The 23,012-nt window shown below is 37.6% G+C and overlaps 2 protein-coding genes across 13 annotated transcripts in view; one reads left to right on the forward strand and one right to left on the reverse strand.

The window, feature by feature from the left end:
• Positions 1–18,111, forward strand: part of SMAP1 (small ArfGAP 1) — a 193,409-nt gene extending 175,298 nt beyond the window's left edge. For 10 of the 11 annotated variants that reach the window (XM_016955787.2, XM_016955788.3, XM_016955790.3 and 7 more), the window contains 4 exons: positions 9,488–9,612; positions 13,805–13,976; positions 14,869–15,176; positions 17,135–18,111. In XM_016955787.2, coding sequence (XP_016811276.1) covers positions 9,488–9,612; positions 13,805–13,976; positions 14,869–15,176; positions 17,135–17,269 — 740 coding nt within the window. In that variant the 3' untranslated portion in view covers positions 17,270–18,111. Of the gene's footprint in view, positions 1–9,487; positions 9,613–13,804; positions 13,977–14,868; positions 15,177–16,263; positions 16,456–17,134 lie in introns of those variants that run through there. The other variant, XM_016955793.4, reaches the window with a different exon arrangement.
• Positions 17,850–23,012, reverse strand: part of B3GAT2 (beta-1,3-glucuronyltransferase 2) — a 95,211-nt gene continuing 90,048 nt past the window's right edge. The window contains exons 3-4 of one of the 2 annotated variants that reach the window (NM_001037314.1): positions 18,768–18,916; positions 18,601–18,687 (exon numbers count right to left, since the gene is read on the reverse strand). In NM_001037314.1, coding sequence (NP_001032391.1) covers positions 18,601–18,687; positions 18,768–18,916 — 236 coding nt within the window. Of the gene's footprint in view, positions 18,917–23,012 lie in introns of both variants that reach the window. The other variant, XM_009451516.5, reaches the window with a different exon arrangement.

The following is a 23,012-nucleotide window of genomic DNA, read 5'->3' on the forward strand; positions in this document are numbered from 1 at the left end:
TTGGCAGCCTGTGGTATCTGGCACAGTTGCATTTCATCCTGACAGCAGCTCTTTAGGGTAGAGAGTATTTTACACACCCACACACACTTCCCCCCCCCCCTTTTTAAATTAACTAATAATAAAACTAACAACTAATAAGCTAACAAAAATTAATTTCCAAGGCACTGCTGCTGTACTGTATAGAATTGGGACTCAAACCTAGATGTGTTTAATGCCAAAGTCTAATTTCAGCTCTTAAGATGAACCAAAGCAAGGCATCTAACCCAAGTATTAAATTATCTTATTATTTTAATAATCAGATACTGCTAACTAGATGCCAGGGGCTGTCTTGTGTGCTGACAGATATTTATTTATTGAATTTTTGCAACAGCCCTGAGGTTGGTGAACTATCATTATTTCGCTTTTATAGAAGAGAAAACTGAGGCACAGAGAGGTTAAGTGAGTTGCACAAGGTCACACAGCTGGTAGATTACAAAACTGGGATTTAGACTGAGTAGTCTGACTTCAGGGCTCAGATTCTTAACACTATGTTGAGCTGTGATAGAAAATAAAACTCTAACAGGTGAGATTGTGCTATACACAAAATAGACATTGGACCCATTCATCAAATCAATAGATGGCAGTATTAAGTCATGGGGGTGGGACACTTGGTTTAGAGGTAGTACCTGGGTTTTGTCTGCCCTCTAGCAGCTTCGTCTGGGAAATGGAAATAGGAACTCTTCTGTAGCTGAGGGCCAGAATAAATGGTGTGCTTTATGTGAAGCACCTAGCACAGTAACTTGCACACAGTCCTGTGCTGAGACTATAACCTGAATACCAGGTCATGGGAGATCACCAAGAGGTAGTATAGGCCTTTGAAGGAATGTGTGGAGAAGGGACTCAAAAATTATGCTGAGTAACACACAGTAGGACTCCTGCTGGGTTATTCCTTTAATAGCCACTACCATTAGAAAGAGGGAGATAGAGGGAAACAGTGATTGCAAAGCATGGTCTGTGGCCTCTGATGGATTTGCAGTTGACTAAAAGAACTGAGGAAATTGGGTGGCCTCAGGAATCTAGTTTATCACCATTTTAAACATTTAGAAAGAAATTTGGTTATACAATCTGGTTTCATATTTATATATTTCTTGTTTTTTGAGGCCATAAAATGGTGCAGTGATTTGATATGTATTTATTTTTTAAACAATCAGTTCTACAAAGCTTCCTCCTTATACCACTTCTCAGCTATTTCAGACAGCTCTAAATCAGAGTGCGTGTGTGTGTGTACACATGTGTGCGTGTGTGTACACATGTGTGCATGTGTGTGTGGTGTCTTCTGAAAGACAGTAGCACCATGGGGCTCTTCCCCTTACAGAGCATCATAGTGCCTGTGCATAAGAGAATCCCCTGATCAAAAGTTGGCTGGTTTGTAGAAATGTGTAGTAGATTTCCCTGCTGGCACAGTAGACTGGCATTTGGTAGTGGCTTGAAAAGGGAGGGCCAAATACAGTAAGAGGATTAGGATTATCTTTTAAGACCATGTTAGTCATTTTAGCAAATTAGCCTAAATACTATTTCACTGTATAAAAAATTAACTGAAAAATAAAAATAAATAGCTCCACTTAGCTCTCAGGCACACTTAAACAAATTGAAAACAACTTAAAGCTTGAAAAGTTTAATATGCTTCAAATGGACATTTGTGACTTGAATTTACTAAAATAAGACATGTGAGTTGATGTTACAAATCAAGTCTTGTGTTTTAATATAAAGGAATTCCAAGTAATAATAAAAATTAAGGAGAAAACTTTAAATGGCTTCTTGAGTAGAAAATAAAAAGGGTTCTTTGATCAACATGAAAATTTAGAAAGCTTTGAGGAGTTTTGCCATTAAGGAGAGAATCACTTCATATCATGGACGCAGCCTTCTTTAAACAGTGCTGTTTCCACTTTAATTTCATCACTGGTTATGATGACGCTTCACTAGTTATGGAAGAAGAATTAGATTTGGGAGTTTTCATTGTAGCAAGGGTGTACTACAGGTAGAAGGTTCATGCTCAGTCAAAAATGGTAACGAAAAACAGCCATTTGTCACATTCTTATCTGCCTTAAACTAGATTAGTAATACATAAAATCTCATGTTGCTCTTTGACATTTTTTCTTATTTGTGCAAATAGATTATGATCAGCTAATGCCTCTGACATTCAAGTAAAGGATGAATTCAATTAATATTTATTGAGCACCAGCAGAGTTCATGGAACACTGGTAAACACCAGAAGATGCAGCTCTGTGTGTTTATAGTAGTGCAAGAGGGGGATGGGGCTGCTGTCCAGAAACTGGAAGACAGAATTATCATTGAGGGAAAAGATGGGATTATCTAAGAGAACTGGTTGTGAGAATTCCGTTTGAAATCTGGATTAATGCTAAAATTCCAATTTAAATTCTATTTTCCTTAATTCAGAGGTTGATTTTTTCTTGCTGCTGCTAGAGGAGAATAAAATAAGTTTATTTTGTGCTATGCAAACTTATTTCAAGTAAAATCTAATGTTTTACGGACATCACCTTTAGAGTGAATAACAGTTGGAAAAGATAAGCAAATGCCCAGATAAATGCAGCTTTTAGAGCTGTACCTTTGTAGAGGATCTTATGATTTAAAACCCATCTGTATCTTATCATAGGGCACACAAGTGCTATGTTAGGACAGTTGGAACAGATTAGCAAGAGGGTAAGATATGGCTCCGACCAGTGAGGTAGCAGGTAGAATAGTCCTGGGAGGTGCCGTGACAACAGTGATGCACTGAGCTTTGGACAGAGGGGCGCTGGAGACACATTTATGATTGAGAGAAAGAATTCCAGCCTCACTGTACTTGTTCAACTGGAAAGGGGAAGCCCTGGTCTAGGGATTCTAGTTAAGAAGCAGTTGTAATCTCATAGGCAGATAGTTGTGTGGAAGCTGTGTCTATGAAAACAGAGGAAGAGGAGCCAGTCCAGGATATTGGTAGCAATGGCTGTGGAGTCTTCAAGGAGAATGTGGCTGTAAACTCTAAGAGAGGCGATTTTATAGGAGAAGGATCAGCTAGGGCTAAATGTGCTGGTGGTAAGTAGGAAGAGGACTGAAAAGGATTTGTAGCCAGGAGATTGCTTGTACTTTTCAAAAATAGTGTCATTATTTCACTTTTCTCCCACAAAAGTAGGATCACCTGAATTACTATTTGTTTTCCGCCATGGCTCTGCTGTCACCAAGAAATCCTCCCATAACCTGTGTTTGGAAAGCATTTCAATTAATCATGTATTGAGTATGTGCTTTGTTCCAGGCATTGAATTAAGGAGGCAGCTGCACTCTTCCTGGTGATGAAGCAGGTGGGACTGGTCATGGCTCTGGGCTATAAAAGTGGTGCCAGCGAGGAGTAAAGAGGCTTCTGGAGTACTGGGGCATGCCTGTTCAGCCTAAGAACATTCCGATGCCATAAAAACTAAAAATGAAAAGGATAAGATGCTTGGGAAGGCTTCTACTTTGCAGCCCCTGGATTAGCAGAACATTTGGAGGTAGAGTTGGTAGGCCTGACTGACCCGCTGTGGGTGGTATGGCCTGCAATGGAGGTGGTGCTGGGTGTTGTGGGCTCAGGAGTCATCCTGTGCCTCAGAAAGGAGCTTGTGCCAAGTACTATGCCTGGGCTGGGTAGTGAAGCCAGCCCCTGCCCTCAGGGCACTATTTTAGGGAGGTAGGTCAATGGTCATGTAAATCATTGTAACTCTGGGTAGGGAATGGGCACCTGTTTCTGCCTGAGAACACCAGGAAACATTTCTCAAACTGGTTATAGCAGTTGAGTTTTCCGGGTGCACCATTGAGACCCGTGTTGAAGTCCTAGGCTTACTGTGCAGATTCCCTCCAGGTGAGGTAAGGATTAAACTGAGATACTTTATTGATCAGAGTATCTGGCACATAGTACTTAAATAAATATTAGTGTTTAAACTTGTATTAAAATATGAAGTGTTGTATTCTTATTTCCTTTTAGTTTTAGTTTATAAATTTAAAGGCACTTGGAATGCGCCAAGGGGAAGACAATATTGTTAAAAATACTTTACCTCATACTCATTTGGATTATTGGCGTCAGATGAATTCTGGTATAGTTACAGTTAATAGAGTCATTTGGCTCACTTCCCAAATTGAGGATTTTTAGGTGACAAGAGACTGGCCCTCATGACTTTGTCATATTTGAAATGTTACCTCTTTCTAACATCTCTCAGTGTCATGATGTGAAGTGGGCCAGTGAATGCATGCTGGGAATGCCTTCTGTTCTTGGAAGTTGTAGCACTAATTTTAACAATTTTTTTCTGCAGCTGAAAACATTTTAACCTTTTCCTGTCAGTTTCTCATATGTGGGTAGTTAAAAACATTCATCTATCAATTCAGTTCCCAAATAAGACACTAGCCTAACATCTTAAGGTAATGAAGAAAGAAAATACTTACCACAAGCTACTTAACTGTAGGTTTGATGTCTTGCCTTTAAGATGGAAATCCCATCTTCATTTTACTGCATTGTCCTAATTTCTTCTGTTTGCTCATTGCCTTTTCAAGGGGTCCTTTGTGCTTCATTATCATTCTTTATGATGTTCCCAGCTGAATTTCCTCCATTTGCCCTAGGCTTTTCTTGTACTCTGGATCTCCCATTATTTTTATTGTCCACCAGCTACTGTTTCTGCATACTAATTAAAGGGGGACTGCTGCCTCCTGCTGCTCCCACCATCATTCCGTAGCTGAGCAAGGTGCATGTCTACGGTGAATTCTGATTAGTTTTCACAGACATCCCCTAATCTCATAGAAGGCACTGTGTGGTCTGATGTTCTCTCTCCCCTGAAAGAGGAAGTGTGTGTGTGTGTGTGTGTGTGTGTGACTACATGTGTGTGCATGCACCGACAAGGTATAACCCATGCTGATTTAAATGTTTTTCTTATATTATGATGATTTACACTATTTAATTTGAATAAGCTTTATGCTTTCTAAATGTTAAAGTTATTTATCTGAATAACTGTTTTCAGCATCTTGGTATTTTCTTGATTTTGTGGCCTCTGAGCTTTTATTAATCAGCAAAGACCATGTTATTAGTGGGCCCATGATCAAAAGGATGCATTTAACTCCCAATAATTTGTGAATATTCTTAGTTGACCAAGGCCTGATTATATCCCACAGTTGCTTCCAGGAGCCCAGTTTGCTCACTGATGACCATATCCACCTGAATCCCTCCCTAAAAACTGAAAAGATACTGGTGTCAGTACAGGATAGTGGAGTGGGGACATGATGAGGAAAATTTTGAGTGTGGCACCAAATGATTTTTAGACTGTTTAAGTAACTGCTTCTCAAACTTAGTACAAATAATTATAAACTATTTTAAAGTTGTTTTTTAATTTTCAGAACTTTAAGTGATTTGTTTATAATTAGGCGCAGTTGAAATTACATGGCTTTTGATGAAATGTGGTTTAAAGAAAAGAGCTCTAGTCTAGATGTGAGAAAACTCTGTTCTGGTACAAATTTTGCTGCTTAAAAAGGTGAATGACATTGAGGAAGTCTTTTCATTGCTCTGTGTCCTAGTTGGTATAACTGGAGATAATGGAGGAGATGCCCTTCTCATCTTTGCATTATCACAAAAATGATAACATGTAAACATTCTTTAAAAACATCCAGGATGAATGTGATGTTTATAATGATGGTAATGATAACGAGTCTTTGTCTTTTTTAAACACTGAAAATTAAAAACACAATGACCTTCAAAATGAATTGAAGCAATCCCTTTTAAATAATGTGTTAAGCAAGCTAAATGTTGTAAGTAAAATTAGCAACTATTGAAAACCCACTGGGAACTTGTGTTTACAAATTTTGCAAGGCTGAGAAGTTTTCATTTAGGTTAAGAATTTGTTTTTTCAACAATTCTGTGAATGCATAGCTTTGATAGTAACTAGAAAAATTGATGGCTGTGAAATCCAGAACCCACCGTTAAGGGATCAATCACATGGGGAGAAGATGGAGTAGAGACAAAAGAGGGGCAGGTATGTTGCAGATGGTGAAAGCAGAGAGCAATCACCTATGCTCATCACAAGGATGCTCTGTAGAGAAAAATCTTGGTGAGGCCTGGCAGAAAGTTCCTTACCTCAGGTTTTTGGGGGGGTATGAAAAAGTCTTCCTTAATCAATTGAAAACAGTGTCAGCCTTGCCACAAAGATTGCTGTCCCTAAGCAGGTGCTTCCTCTGTCTCATTCTAAAAAGGATTCTGAAGTCCCTCAGACTTACTTTGTGAATTGACTTCATGACAGCTCCATTAACCATGGTGGCTGGTTACAGAGAGATCACAACTTTGTTGTTTGTGTGAAATGCCAGAAATTTCAAGAGGCTAATTTTAATATAGTAATAATAATAAAAAAAACACATGGAAAGAGAATATGGACTTGTTTATAGTGCAGTGGTAAAAACAGAATTCAAGTTATGTTGCAGTGAAGGGACATGAGCTGTGTAGACTTTATATAGAGGAGTGTTCTGCTTTTATGGTGAAAATCTGGAAACTACCTAAATTGTCTTGAGTCACACATTGAATAAATAAATTATAGGCACATGCAGTATCACAGAATGCAAATCCCCTACCTACACATACATAATTTTATATAAAGAAGACTATTTGTATGATCCTATATACATTGTTTTTAAACTTGTGGTAAAACACACATAAAATTTACCATTTTAAATATTTTACAATGTATAATCAATGACATTAAGTACATTCACATTGCACAACTGTCACCACCATCTATGGTGGGTACTTTTAGTTTCTTCATTTTTGCATGGTTTGAATCTTTTACAAGAATGTGTTGCTTTTACAGTAAACATTGAATAAGATTACAATCTAAGACTTTGCTCCTGCTCTGTGACACTGGACAAGTTATTAGTCACATATGTGATACTAAAGGGGGTTAAAGGTAAAATAAGACTTCAGAAACCAAGTAATATGCTGTGTGTTGTTTTACGGATTAGAAAATGTATTGCTAGATACCAAATGTGGTTTAGATTTGAAAGTATAAGTAAATATTCTGAGAGGAGTCTAAGGTACTAAGTAGAACAGACTTAAAATTTCTGAAAGCTGTACAGTTTATAAAAGTAATAAGACATAGCATTGGTTTGTAGTGGATGAACTTTGTGATTCTCACTAAATGCATCCTGGGCACACTGGTGTTCTGTGAACTAGACTGACATGTGCTGTGGTAAAAAGCAATTGATAGTATTTTCTCAGTTTGCCAAAAAATCAACAGGATTTTCTCATGTTAAATTTTTTTTCCCATAAATTTGTCTGATTTTGTTAACTACTACTTAATAAAGTAAAAACAACTATAACGGAAAAACTGGAAATAGTTGCTTATATTCAGCTTGTCACCGTTTTTTTCCCTTTTATTTTGGTTGCAGTTTACATTGTTTTAGAGGACATGTGCTTCGAGTTTAAATTTTATAAACATATAAAATTTGTACATATATAAATATATATATTTTATATATATAATTATATTTGCAGCTAATAAAGTGCTTCCTCAATTCATGTGATAGAATGAAACATGTCTAATTGATGACGATGTTTGCCCATCTCTAACTCTGTAGCTCATGAGTTAAAGCACCACTGGCTTATATGTCATTATTATTGGACTTTCTTTACTGAAGTGTAGATACAAACAAAAAAGATATTCCTTAGTTGTGTTTTTAAACCTAGAATGCCTTGTCCCTTTAAAATATCACTTTATTTCTGGCTGATATTTATAATGTACTATACATCATGTAAATGGGGTATGGAATGAACTGGAAAACAAAGTAGCGCTTTAAGGAGGTCTAACTTTAAAGTGAATATTGCCATTTGAAAGGGTTAGAAATGAAAAAAAGCATTTTCATGTATGAGTCTTAATTCTTTGATAGTTGTCTCAGTTTAAAATTCTATATATTGTAAATTATAATCTATGTACATTGTTTTATTGCTTCACCTTTTAATTGTCCATAGTACTTGATATAGATATAACATGTATAATACATATCAATATATTTGTTTTAATGGTTGTGATAATGTGATATCACTGAAAATGACTTGAAAAATTTGCAGTTGAATAACTTTCAGATTAACCTAATTTGGGCTTTACACACTCTTTTGTAAATTAAATAGCAAAAAATATTTTATCGTGACTATGTGTTAATAATTCTTTGTAATTGAAGCTTAAACAGGGAAATAAAAGATACCAATTTCTATAGTTATACTTGGAAAAAGACAAGAACTCTCTAAGTTTCTGTGGATTGTGGTGGAAATATGAATGAGATGGTAGATCCTCCATTGAATTTGTCAGTATTTGAGTATCTACTTTGTGCAAGATACCCCATTCATTGTTGAAAAGGTTTTCAAAGATGACAGATTTCCCTTTGATGAGAGTATGGTCTACCAAAGAGAGATCAAATGAGACTAAATTGTTAAGATAGAAGGTTAATTAGGCTATAACTCTCAAGAGGCTGGAGTTGTGATGCTCTGAACTGTTACTTGGTTGTGGTTACAGAAAACTGAACCTTGTGAGATGTTCCAGTCCTGGAGTGCTGTGCATGCAAACTCGACCTACAGCACTCCACTTCATCTCCTGCCCCCAGCCCTTATAAATGTTCACTGACATAAAAAGGGGATATAAAATAAACCGGTTTTGAATTCTTGAAATTACAGTTTTAAAAACTGTTTTTTAATTTGAATTTTTAAGTAGGAAGCTCTGTCAGAGTCCCTTTCCCTGTACATTGCAGTGGCTTGGTACAGCCATCACTAAAAGTGGCTGTGCTGGAATAAATAAAGGACTTATTTTGGAGTTTTATGGATGCTCCCTGTAGAATCAGTTTAAGTATTGTATGTGTGTTTTGTTTTTTCTATCTAGTTTTCTTCCATGTTGTGACTTCAAAACATAACATTTCAGATGTTTTAGATCATCAAAACTTATTTCCATGGTAGGTAAAAATGATATTACCTCCAAAACACACACACCCTCACACATACATTTATGGAGAGGGATTATTAATAAGAGTGTGGTATCAAATTCCACCTTAGCCCCTTATCTCAAAAGTAGTTTTTACCTCATAAGGTTATGAGGATTAAATGAGTTGATACATGTGAAGTACCCAGAACAGTGCCTGGCACATAGGAAGCACCATAAAAATCTATGATCTTATTAAAAAAAATTAGGGTGCAAAATAATGTGAATAGTATGATACCATTGGTTAAAAAGGAGGTTTGGATATATACCTAGAAACCAGTGGATAAAGAATATTTCTGGGGGAATCAACAAAACTGGAAATGGTTTCTTTGGGAAAGGGGATCTGGGGTAGGTAGAAGGAGAACAAATGTTTTACCAACTTTTGAACTGTTCTTTTTTTTTAACCATATATCAATTTTTAAAATAATGCCATGTTTCAAGTAATTTAAGATATTCTACGTTAAGACGAGAATCTATATTCTTTTCAGATGGCCCTGCTGTGGCACCAGTGACCAACGGGAACACAACGATGCCACCCCTGAACGATGATCTGGACATCTTTGGACCGATGATTTCTAATCCCTTACCTGCAACTGTCATGCCCCCAGCTCAGGTATGTGATAAGAATATGGTTTTATATGGTCACTGCTTATTTCCTTTTTGAAAAGTTTCAAAATTTCAATTTTGGAGGAATTGTTTCTGAGCAGTAACTGATTTAAAAGTCTCCTGTTCTTTAGGCTAGAGTTTAGCAAACTAAGCCAGCAGCTTGTTTTTGCAAATAAAGTTTTATTGGCACACAGCCGCTCCCACTGGTTTAGGTACTGTATGTGGCTGCTTTCCTGCTACAAAAGCAGAGTTAAATATTAACAACAGAGAGAATGTATAGCCCACAAAACCTAAAATATTCACTGTCTTTAAAGTTCTAACCCTTGCTTTAGGGAAACAACAGTATTTAGAATGAACAAGTGGAAAAACCCTGACTACCTCAACTTTCCTGAGATCAACAAGGTCACTTACTTCAGAGCTTTTAAAACTGTGGCTGTTTGTAAATATTGACTGCAGAAGTTCTAGCAAATTTAGTACTGTCTTTTTAAAATAAAGGTAAAATGAAGGTAAATTATGTTTTAAGTTAGCCTTAAAATCTACCTTGCTTTTTTTTTTAAAGTGATTTTTAAAAAATCTAGAACGGTAATAATAATGATCGGGATATTTTAATAAAAGTATTAATGGTGAAGAAATTTTGAATTGCCTTCTTAACATTACATGGAATTTTTGTAATGTGAACTATATGAACTTTCAGGAAACAAATTACTCTTAAGCTTACAACATTAAGATTCTATCTTAAGTTTATACTTTACAAATAAACAAGCAGTTTGTGCAGCATAATTTTTGAGATAAAATATTTCCTTTTCCATAGAAAAACTGAGTCAAATCTGAATTGTTCTGGTAGACAGTTTTAATAAGAAAAAGTCAATGTCTTATAAGGCTAGGAACATATTTCTGTTGCACATATTTATTGTTATTATGATAGTCATTATATAGTTACCATTAGAATGGAACAAGTAGATTTCTTAGGAATGATTAAATGGATCTTTATCAAAATTGTCTGCAGCAGTAGTGTTTATTTTAAGCAAAATAGCTTATTTTATGGCTTTGCCCCTTCTTCCCCTCCTGTAACACACACAAAAAAGAGAATATTGTTACTGTTATTTCAATTAAGATTAATTACCTTACAAATTAGTACAGGCATAGGTGTACATGTGACAAAATTGTCTAATATTGTGTCTTTGGAAAGAAGTATTTAGGATATTTGACAATCAGAATGTGAAAAGCCATTTATTTTTAGTCTAGCATTGTAGTGCGGCTGTTATACCTGCTAGACTTATTTAGCACTGTCACTGGGGTCTGACAGTCGCTTTGCAACTGCTTAAGAGAGTTAGATCCCACCTCTGAGGTTTCAGTGTACTTCACGTGTTCTGTTCTGTATTAAAGCAGCAACTAGAACAATGCAGACTTCGTTTAATTCTTAAGCACAAGTAGTGCCATGACAAGGAGTGTAGCCTCTGGCTTTAAGAGGGGTGGCAGCTGGCCTTCAGACTTTAGGCATTCTGAGCATTACCTGGTAGGACATAGGGTTAATTTTTAAAATCATATCTAATACTTCTTTTGGAACACTGTTATGTTGAGCACTGGTTAGATTGTACAAGTTATGTTGAGCCCTGTAAAATATTTGGTGAACAGTAGTATCTTTCGTCTAAACTTCATGCAGAGATTAAAATCCAGACATATTTGGCCAGGCATGGTGGTTCACGCCTGTAATCCCAGCACTTTGGGAGGCTGAGGTGGGTGGATCACCTGAGGCCAGGAGTTCAACACCAGCCTGGCCAACATGGTGAAACCCCATCTCTCCTTAAAATACAAAAATTAGCTGGCGTGGTGGCGTGCGCCTGTAATCCCAGTTGCTCGGGAGGCTGAGGCAGGAGAATTGCTTGAACCCGGGAGGCAGAGGTTGCAGTGAGCGGAGATCACGCCATTGCACTCCAGCCTGGGGGACAAGAGACTTCGTCTGGAAAAAAAAAAAAAATTCCAGACATATTTTCAAAATAATGCCTTTGAAAATGGGGGATGGTGCTGAAACTACAGATTCTATGCATATATTGCTACCATGTAATTTAGTCATTTTGGTGGGTTTTTAATATGTGAAGTTGAGCTCAAACTAGTTGTGGACACCAAGATTTTGAATTCTTCTGAACCCTGTATTCTTTCACTCCTTGTGTTATTTTCTGAGTATATACAAACTCTAGTACAATATTTTCTAACTTATGAATATGAAATAGATTGATTTTACCATCTGCCTTACCTGTCTGGGGTCTAGTCTTTCTTAAAGGGGTTAGTTAGAAATACTTAGCTGACAGGAGTGTACCTGTGTTTTGGGGGCTGGAGAGGAACAATTCCAGAGTCTTCATTGTTGACATGGAGAAACCCCTTTCCTGTTCTTTCATATACATATACATATACATATACATATACATATACATATACATATACCAACAGTACCTAGACATACACAAGGGCTAAGTCCTGTTTTTTCTTGGTTAAGCCCTTGGGTCCCAGAAGGCCAGAGAGCCTTCGATTAGATGCTCTGCAGCTTCCTGAAGTGTAAAATGAGAGGCAGAAGTTGTTTCCCTTTTATCCTGGGGTCGTAGTGCTGGCGAATGGAGCACCAGAAAGTAAGTGGACATTTGAGTGCTTACTAGTCCTGCTGATTGGTTTGGCTGTTTTTAGACTGTGTCCTTGTTGAGGTAGATGTTTCATATTATGATGTTTACAGTATGTGAATATTAGGCTGCTCTACTATGAGAGTGGAATCATAGCTTCCCAACATTTTGGGTTTTCTTATAGTTGTCTCTTATCCACAGGGAATAGACCCCAGGGTTTTCAGCAGACTTTTAGGTTGAACAGATACTAAGTGTGATAAAAAGATCACTTAGTGATGTAGTTGCTTTGTTTTATAAACAATATTAACAATAAACACCAAGTACTTAATCCAACCATTGTGCAGAACACTTTTGTGATCATTAAGCTTATCCCAAGTTTATAGGAGAGAGACTGAAAGGAGAAGTAAAGTAACATGTCTGAGTGTACCACAGAAAGTCATGGGGGCAGGCTCTAGTCCTGGCAGACAGGCTCCAGCCCATGCTCTTAGCTCTATGATCTGCTGCTGCTTCATTGGTAGCTTAGATATATTTTATTCAGGGGTATTATGATATTTAGTATTCCATGATATCTAATTTCTTACATATTTGAATTTTTGGAAAATTAAGCGGCTTTTTGTCGCTTACAATTCTTGCTTAGTCATAAGATTCAAAATACTGTGTAGTTTATAAGTACAATGTTTGGATGGTAACTTATTGCATGGTGTTCTAGGAGGACATTAAATGTTTGAATTTAATTTCCACTTGCAACTCACCTTATTCTGTAGTTTGAGAAGGATCAGCCAGCTTTTACTAGTCTTCATAGAATTCTTTGAAACTCTCTTCATATTCAAAACAAGTCCATATAACATGTGAATGTGATTTAATGTTTAATGACTACGGAGATGATTAAGGTTAGCAGTTGTGATTGTATAATAATGTGTGCAAGATATGAGATTAAGTGAAAATGTTTTATATTAAATATCTACATGTTTATTTGTATTTGTGTTCATTTGCCCCCTTGTCCAAAAGTGAAGGGCAGGATATGTTCAGACAATAGATGGTCAAAGTTTTGCTGTACCTTCATTTCTGGATAGATTAGAAGCAGTCTAATATTGTAGTTAAAACTGATTAGATGTATAAAAATCCTATGATACAGGTTTTGAAAAGATAAAACCTTTTAAGTAGCCATTGCAAATCCTCTTACAGTCTGTTGTAGTTGTAGAAATGTTCTTTATTCCAAAGGATACCAGTTTCTTGAAGCAGTAGTTGCTATGGAGTGGTGGTCCTCTCATCTCTAACTATTGTTGAGCCCCAGGATTTGATGAGCAAAAACTTGGTGTCACCTTAGGTAGTAAATGCAACTTACTGTGAAAATGCTTCAGTCTACCTACATTAACAGATTCAAATTAAGAAGTACTGTCTTGATTGTAGATGTTTTTATATGGGCTTGGGCTTGTAAGTAAGTGATCCTCTTGAATGGCACCATACTTTACCTTCTACAATTGTTTGATTCCTATCTAATTTTATAACTTTATTTGGATTTTAAGTAATGGATAAGCTGCGCTTTACTATGCAGAATTTGATAGCTTATTTTGGTGTTTGTCTCAGGGGACATCCTCTGCACCAGCAGCTGCAACCCTGTCTACAGTAACATCTGGGGATCTAGATTTATTCACTGAGCAAACTACAAAATCAGAAGAAGTGGCAAAGAAACAACTTTCCAAAGACTCCATCTTATCTCTGTATGGCACAGGAACCATTCAACAGCAAAGTACTCCTGGTAATGAATTTTGATATCTGCTTTCAGTGACATTACTGGAAGTACATCCTTTGTAATTATATAATAAGATCAATTATATATCTTTTATTGTTCCATGTAGTGAGTGCTTTTGTTGTTGCAGTTTATACAACTATGAAGCCGAAATGAATGAGCATTAGAATTAAAAAATTAAGAGGCATGTACAGGATTCACAGAACTTTATTTGGAATTAACAAGCTTTTCATAGATCACTAAATGTTGTTTCACAAGCTTATAGAACATGGATTATCTTTGATGAATTATTGAAACGATTTGCATGAAGTTTATGACTGCGTACAGTGTATTTTCTCTGCAGGTAAACAGTCTTGAGTTACCACATGGATTAAAAAAAATCTATGAGTTTTTTTTGTAATCATAACAAAATATTAGCATAAGGCTTATTGTTTACAGAGTTTTAATCTTTCACACCATTTCCTTTAAAATAATGAGCTGCATTTCACACGTGAGCTAAAATTGTTGGGCAGCCCACTACACCTATTGAAGCGAGATATAGTCAGCTCTCACTTCCCTGTTTCGTACTGGGGGACCAGTGGTACAAATCAGCAATAAAACAGTGTATGATGTCATGCTACATAGTTTGGTCTTCACAGTGGAAGATATTTTGTGTGGCTGTTGCATATGATTTACATTTCTTAATTAAATTTACTCAGGTTAATAACTGATTTGTCTGCATCCTAGAAACAACCAGCTCTCAGGGTTTAGGTGTGGGTTGGTCTGAGTAGTAGGAGCAGCCAAACTGGAATTAAAATGTTTGCTGTGAGTAGTTCAGAAAGGCAATTTTTCTGTGATTATAGAGATGAGTGCAACTACACGTAATAGCTCTGTCTTCATTCATTTTCTTTTTGTGGTGCAGGTGTATTTATGGGACCCACAAATATACCATTTACCTCACAAGCACCAGCTGCATTTCAGGGCTTTCCATCGATGGGCGTGCCTGTGCCTGCAGCTCCTGGCCTTATAGGAAATGTGATGGGACAGAGTCCAAGCATGATGGTGGGCATGCCCATGCCCAATGGGTTTATGGGAAATGCACAAACTGGTGTGATGCCACTTCCTCAGAACGTTGTTGGCCCCCAAGGAGGAATGGTGGGACAAATGGGTGCACCCCAGAGTAAGTTTGGCCTGCCGCAAGCTCAGCAGCCCCAGTGGAGCCTCTCACAGGTAGGGGTCATTTGCTTTCTAGCTTCTCCCAAATCAAACCAGATTTATTTTCTAAATCTTTTTTTTTTTTTTTTAAGTCTAGTGATCTGGCAGAAAGAATTCAATAGGGATAATATGTTATAGGGTCAAAAGTATCTATAAATATTATGAAGTTGTATCAGATAGACAAATGATGTGTTATTATCCCTATTTTAGAGTATTCTGTAAAAAAAAGGTTAAACGTCTTTCATTTCAAATTGTAATGTAACTGTAACGTGAACACCACTAATGGCCAGAAATTATCTCAGGCATCATGAGACTCCCTCTCTGTCACCTCTGAGATTAGCACTAAGCTTTATCCAGCTTGCTGGTGGGACATTTTTACAGTCCACTTAGACAACTTAGCTTCACTAATAATTTTAGGATCTTTTATTAGAAAATAAAAATCTAGCCTCATATTCTCAAAGCACTATTTTATGAGGGATCTAAGGCTATTTTTCAGGTCGGATGATTACTGCCCCATGGCTCTGTAAAAATTCTTTTTGTTCAAAAACCTTTGTAAAGTTGTATTTTCTTTTTACATACCCTATAATGACTTTTATGTTTAAAAAGAGTACAAAAAGATTCAATTCCCATAAGGTGTGAACCAGACATCCCCTCATATTATAAAATCCTATTTCTACCTAAGTTAGAGCTAAGATAGAACATTTCTATTTCAGGTGCTGTGTTCTGACTTTTCTCTAGCTGCACAGACAAAGGCTCTTAGAGAGGTTCATGCTCCCACTCTTCTTCCTTTTACACTTCCCATTGATGTTCCTCCAGCATTTTGGCAATCTTGGTTTCTGTTTGGTCACTTGTTTTACCTTTAGAGCATTCAGGGAATAGTCTAGAGTGATTTCTAACATTAGCACAATCACTATATATCCCAGTTAATTTTGCTACCACCATTTACAAGAATATAGGTAAAACATTGGTCTCTACCCGCTGGGAATCTAAAAAATTGTATGTGCTAAGTGTCAGTCACATGGTCAACATGCTGAAGCACACCCAGCTCAGGTTAAGGTGCTAGATGAACCAGGAAGGAGTTAATACTGGCTCTTACTTCCAGATAATGCAGAAGGGTGATGCTGTTCTCCAGCACTCCATCAGTGCAATCTACTGGCCAACGACAAGGTGGTTAAAATGTCCTTTAGTAGGTATGAAGACGTGATCTGCTTCTTCAGACACTTATGCCTGATTAGTGATGTAGTTTATGTTAGTGTCTTTGAAACTGTAAATAAGTCAAGTCAAATGTATTAAATTAAGAACACAGTCTAACTCTGAGTGTAAGTTTTAAACCCACTCACTATATGGTAAATCTTGCCTTTCCTTCTCTTATCATCACCAATTTTGGAAGTAAGAGAATCACAGGGTTAAGATGCTTATATATATATTTGACTCCAGTCCTGAAGAAAAATACATGTAATCTTATACTTTATTGCATACAATGAAAATAAATTTTAGATGTTTATGTTGTTAGATCAGCGAAAGAAATAAATGCTTTATGACCACTTTTAAAATATTTAGGAAGTATATAAGATTTTAATAGAGAATAATATCTATCATACAAAGTTTATAGGATAATTTTAGACTATTTTACTTCCTAAAATTTTCTTACTCCTTAGTAGTTAAAGCACAATATCCTAGTGTAGGTGAAAGTTAGTTAGAGTAGCGGACTCATTAAAATCCCAAGATTGCTTTGGTATTTTTTTTTAAGTTGCGGTTAATCTTTGGGGAAACTGTATCTAGAAAGTAGATAAAGAAGGGAACAAAGTAGCTATTTGCTTTAAGAAATATTTGTATGGTACTCTGTTTTTATTCCAGTGCTTGGACTAGTTGTCACATTAATGAAAAAATGACCAACTGTGTGGCTAAAGAAACAAGAATTGAATTAAAAGTGAAGTAAGCCTCTTGAGCTAAGCCTTTTATATGTTTCACAGATGAATCAGCAGATGGCTGGCATGAGTATCAGTAGTGCAACCCCTACTGCAGGTTTTGGCCAGCCCCCCAGCACAACAGCAGGATGGTCTGGAAGCTCATCAGGTCAGACTCTCAGCACACAACTGTGGAAATGAAAACTGCAATACAAGTTTCATCCAGAACTACCACCTGACATTCCTTGCTGAAACGCATCTAGTTCCCCTGTTTATTCATATGCATATTTTTTTTTCATTTTACCCATTGGTTCATATTAAGAATGATCTGATTGACCGTGTTGGTCTGTACTGATTCAATTTGATGTGGTGAAAGGCAGGTTGATAAACCATTTTATGTCAAGGGCAGCTTTGCTCATATTTCCCATGATTTCATGTACTGCATTATTTGAGAAGCTGCTCAACTTGCAAAATCAGTTTTCCTCTCAATAAAATTATAGCTCTAATGTTTGCATATAAGGGAAGTAGTTATCATGTTAGTAATACCTCTAATAGTATAAACCCCACCCCAAAATTAGCCAGTAATCCTGTAGGAAGGTACTGTATGATCAAATGTTTAATCATATAAATAGAATGTAAATGCCTCACTGAGCACTGTTTTCTAGTGTATCAAAATGCTTTTATTTCATCATTCACTTCACTGTGCTGTTGTTATGATGTGCTTAACAGGGAACGTGGTTAGTGAAAGGAAGATAAACCTGGATGTTACTCCAAAACTTCGTTTAATGAATGCTTAAAGAATTCAAATTTTATCTGCCTCTCTTGTAATTTGGATCTCTTCTTAATGTACATAGTGCTAACATGAAGACCTTTTTCTGCACTATATGCAAACAGGGTAACTAACTAAAACAAAGCCACTTTCAATCTTCAATCCTTGAAGGTATATCCAGGTTTATGACAGTAATTGTGTTTACATTTTATGGTGCCTAGTATTGACAAAATGTTATTTCCCTATATTAAACATGACTCCATAGACCTTTTCATTTGTGGGTTTTTATTTCCTATGATGTATACTGCCACTAACCTTCCAAAAATTACTTAGTATTGCAAAGTCAGGAATCATCAGGAACGTTTAGCTGACAAAATACTTGTCTGTTTTAAAAACCTGTTCAAGTCTACCAACCTGTTCAAGTCTACCAATTATTATAAGGGCAAATTGGAGAAAAAGAAAAACTATATACTCAGAGTGGTATCTTGCAGTATCGGCACTGTACAAAAAAATCTTCCAATTTAGTTGTTGTAGAGAAAACATGCAGAACAAATGAAGACAAAACATACATTTTGTACCAACCATCCAATTAGCTTATGTTAACTGACAAGCTCCATTTAAACAGATGTCCATCAGATGACAAGAAAGGCTGCTGTACTGAAGTAAAACAAACAGTACCTGAATGCTCTGTAGCCTGAACTCCAAACATCCTCTTCCATATGGATCCACTGGCTGGACAAACTGCACCAGTTGCTGCTTCAATTTATACCTCAATTTTCACTGTGTCCAGGTGGTACTTTGGCTCGTTGGCTAGATTAACCTTCTCTGTCCGAGTGTGCCACACGAGAACCTGAAGGGGAAGGAAATAGCTTGGGTAGCGCACTCTTCATGCTGACACTCGAGGTCGGGCAGCACAAGTGTAATGAATACCTTAGTGCAGTTATTTGCTTTCGGTTCCAGTTCTTCGACTGTTGTTATCTGTTTGAGAAAGTCAGATTCTTGCATCCCTGGCTGGGATCCACGACGCTTAAATACAGCTTTTGGATTGGACAAAATGACTTGAAGACTTACAGCAAATCCTTTGTGAAAAATAAAAAAAAGAGAGAGACTTTAAAATCCTGGTGTACTTCTCTTTTTTTCTGTATAATTTTGGTCACATCAAAACAGTTTTTAAAATACCTACTGTGTGTCAGGTCTTGGTTTACAAAGTTGAATAGGAACATTACCTGTATTACAGTCTCAAAGGAAAATCAGTCATTACAATATTTTACATTCCATGTAAAATAAAGGTGCACAGGAGCATCTACGCAAAATAGGAAGTTTAGTCTGTTGATAATAAAGGGTGAATTTTATAAGCTGCTGTTTCACAGTGATCATCAACCCCCCACATTTGCCACTAGGAATAACTAAGAAATAAATGCAGCTGAAAAACATACATGCTTACCTAACTACATGTGGGGTATGAGACCACATGCCCAGCTCTCCTGCCTGCCCTGTAATATTAATTATGTATGCTTCCTTAAATCCAGCACTGCTTGGATTCATTTTGCATTTAGAAGAGGGAGCAACAGAAGTAAAGCCGATTAGCTGGAAAATGAATCATACCTAATTTTTAATCATCTGGTTTATATTTCTAATTTGGTTCAATCTAAAAAGGGTATGTGGGGCAGAAATCAGGGCAGGAGATATCAGGCCATCATCTGATAAAGTTTTTTTTTTTGGTATTTCATTTACCAAAAATAAGTGTAAATTTTCTTCAATGGTTTGGTCATACGAAAAATCATTACTGGCTGGGCACAGTGTCTCACATCTGTAATCTCAGCACTTTGGGAGGCCAAGGCAGAAGGATCTCTTGAGCCCAGGAGTTCAAGACCAGCCTGGGCAGCATAATGAGACCCTGTCTCTACAAAAAATACAAAAATTAGCTGGGTGTCGTGGCACGTGGTGCGTGCCTGTAGTCCCAGCTACTTAGGAGGCTGAGGTGGGAGGATTGCCTGAGCCTATGAGGTTGTGGCTGCAGTGAGCTATGACTGTGCCACTGCAACTCCAGCCTGGGCAACAGAATGAGGCCCTGTCTCAAAGAAAAAAGAATCATTCGTATTTAATCTGTAGTTTAACAAACTGTTTAAAGCTCAGCCATTGAAGCAACTCTACAATTGTTTTTGCCATCTCAGCAAGTAATAATTGTTTTGAAGGTCTGAAGCCCTGGATCTCTTTTTCCTTAGTGACTAAGGTGATACTGTCAAGTCAGGCACCCTCCCAGAGTTGAAGCTCCGGACACCAACCCACAAAACATTTCTCAGCAACTTTTGCCCTTCTCTACATTAAATGAGTTGATTTATGATTCAGTTTGCAAAGTAATACTAAATGATACCAGGTGGTAATGGAGGAGCTGTGAAAACACCACAACCACCATCCTCTCCAGATGCCAGACTGGGCCAGTCTCCTGTTCCAGACCCTGCTGCCTTTTGGAGAAAAGTTAACACTAAGCCACTTACAAACATAACATGGTACAGCAGGTGCTGAGTGAAGCAGAACAAAGAATCATAAAGCATTAGCTGTAGGACTAGCCCCAGTATCGATACCTCCACCAACCCTAAAGGGAGGGAGGTGGCACATTTTAGCAGAGAATACTGGATTTGGAATTAGAAGCCTTTTGTTTTTGCCTAGGTCCCTGCCCCTGGGACACTGGCCAACTCATTTAACCTTTCTTGATTTTCTAACTTCCCCATTTCTTTATTTGCGAGAGAAGTGTAACACTTCAACTCAATGTTTGATGAAAAATTGAGGTATGGAAAGACTCCACTGACTGCAAAGCACTGTTCAAAAGATACTACAATATATAAATAAAAATACTATTGTCAGTGTGATCATGAGGGGCAGGTGATGCCAGCCACCATTTATGGCTGAAAGAATACTGGTTGACAGATTTAAAAGGTTTGGGAAAGTTCCAGGTAGCAAAGCCAGGACACCTACATGTGATAGCAACTCTGGTAACAAGTCCACAGCCTTCCTTAGACACAACTAGGACAACAACCAGACACCTCAACAAAAGCCAGAGGTTCAAATTGATACGTAGTGTCCTTTCCAACAGGTCAGATCAGATTTTAGTGTTAAAAGATTTCTTCCTTTTTCCCACATGCTTATAAATAAGCTTTATCCTTTTTTTTTTTTATTCAGATGAGAGCCTACCCTTCTCAGTCATACTGAAACTCCTGATACATTCTTCACATGGCTTCAGGATACTGGTTGTATTTCCCCATTCTCTCAAAAACATGGGATCCAAATTGTGCAGAGGTGATTTCTGGAAATGATATGGAGCCACCTGGATCTGATTTCCTTCATTTTCCCCTAAGACTTTAACACATTAACCATCACGACCACTGAAGGATTCAGATTCTTTTGTTGCTTTCCTTAGCATAGGAATATCCTTCCAGCGCTTCACACAGAATGACGTGGCAAAATCTACAATTTATGTAAAGTTAACAGCCAGTTGTGAAGCTATACATCATTTTGCAGCAAGGTCTCCTTTCCTGGTGTCACTAGAGAATGGTGCGCACCTGAAAGGCCAGCACCCTGGAGACATGTTAGCGTGTGGCTCTCCACAGTACCCAAGTGTTTTTCTATTCTCTAATACAACGGGGTGGAGGAGCACAATTCAGATGCCCCGCAATCAGCTAACGCAATTTCCTTTGCTCAGTGATCTCTTGAAAGGAAGCAGGTCACAGCTGGCAGGAGAGACTGCATGTTAACTAGGTCAACCCCTGGGTTACTTTTGGGGAATCTGACCCGCTGTGAAGCTGGGGGCAGAGTTAAAGAGTTCTCCCCTCTGAAATCACAGTAAAGGGAATCCTAAACCATTGATTTCCAACCTAAGATGTTTTCTTGGGTAATTCCAAGTATTTATACTTCAAGTATTATATCTTTCCTTTTTTAGTGAGATTCGTTATCTTTAAAGATGTTGGTTACTTTGGAGATGCTTACGAAAATCGTGGGAGTAGGATTTTCTGCCCCGGTCAGCTGAGTAAAAAAAAAAAAAAAATGCAAATAAAAATGAGAAGGCAGAATTTCCTGACTTCAGCAGAGCTAGGTGGGGAGGATACACAGTCACCCTCTGTATCTGCAGCTTCTGCATCTGCAGATTCAACTAACCTCAGATTAAAAATATCTGAAAATAAAACAAAAAAATGACAATACAACAAGAAATAATAGGGCTTTTTTCTTTTTGGACACAGAGTTTCACTCTTTTTGCCCAGGCTGGAGTGCAGTGGCACAATCTCGGCTCACTGCAACCTCTACCTCCTGGGTTCAAGTGATTCTCCTGCCTCAGCCTCCCGAGTAGCTGGGACTACAGACGTGGGCCTGGCTAATTTTGTATTTTTAGTAGAGACGGGGTTTCACTATGTTGGCCAGGCTGGTCTTGAACTCCTGACTTCAAGTTATCTGCCCCCCTCGGCCTCCTAAAGTGCTGGGATTACAGGCGTGAGCTACAGCACCCAGTCAAAATAATACAAGTTTTAAAGCTATATAGTATAACAACAACTTGCATGGCATTTGCATTGTATTAGGTAAGTAATCTAGAGATGATTTAAAGTATACAGGAGGATCTGCCTAGGTTATATGTAAACACTATATCAGGGACTTGAGCATCCATGGATTTTGGTATGAGTAGCAGTCCTGAAACCAATTCCCTATGGATACTCAGGAATAACTATTCCCTCTCAGGCAGAGGGATAGGGCCTACCTCCATATATGCTTACTGATTACTGAGTAGAAAATTTGTAAGACTTTAAAAGTCCAACAAGCTATTTACATTTCTGGACAAAATTGCAATAGGGACTGGTTTTTCCTCACTTGTTTTAAATAACGAAAAGGCAGACAAAATGATTGAAAAAAGTTTCCAGACATTGGAAAAGAGGCACATGAGACAGAGATCTCTGAGAAAAGAGAAATGTGACCCCTACAACTGCCCCAGCTTCCTGCCTGAAGTATGTTTTCAGGCTACACCACAGGGAGGGGAACCCGGAAAGCTCTGCAGTCCCCTTGAATTGAGGAAACAACTGAGAATTTGAGGAGGCCAAGACAACTAGGATATGCAGGGTGGAGTACTAGAGAGGGAAGAACTCTGCTGATCTGTAGACAGCTCTCCTCAAGTCTTCAACTGAGTATGAAGAG

The sequence above is a fragment of the Pan troglodytes genome, chromosome 5 (genome assembly GCF_028858775.2).
Source record: "Pan troglodytes isolate AG18354 chromosome 5, NHGRI_mPanTro3-v2.0_pri, whole genome shotgun sequence".
Lineage (NCBI taxonomy): Eukaryota > Metazoa > Chordata > Mammalia > Primates > Hominidae > Pan > Pan troglodytes.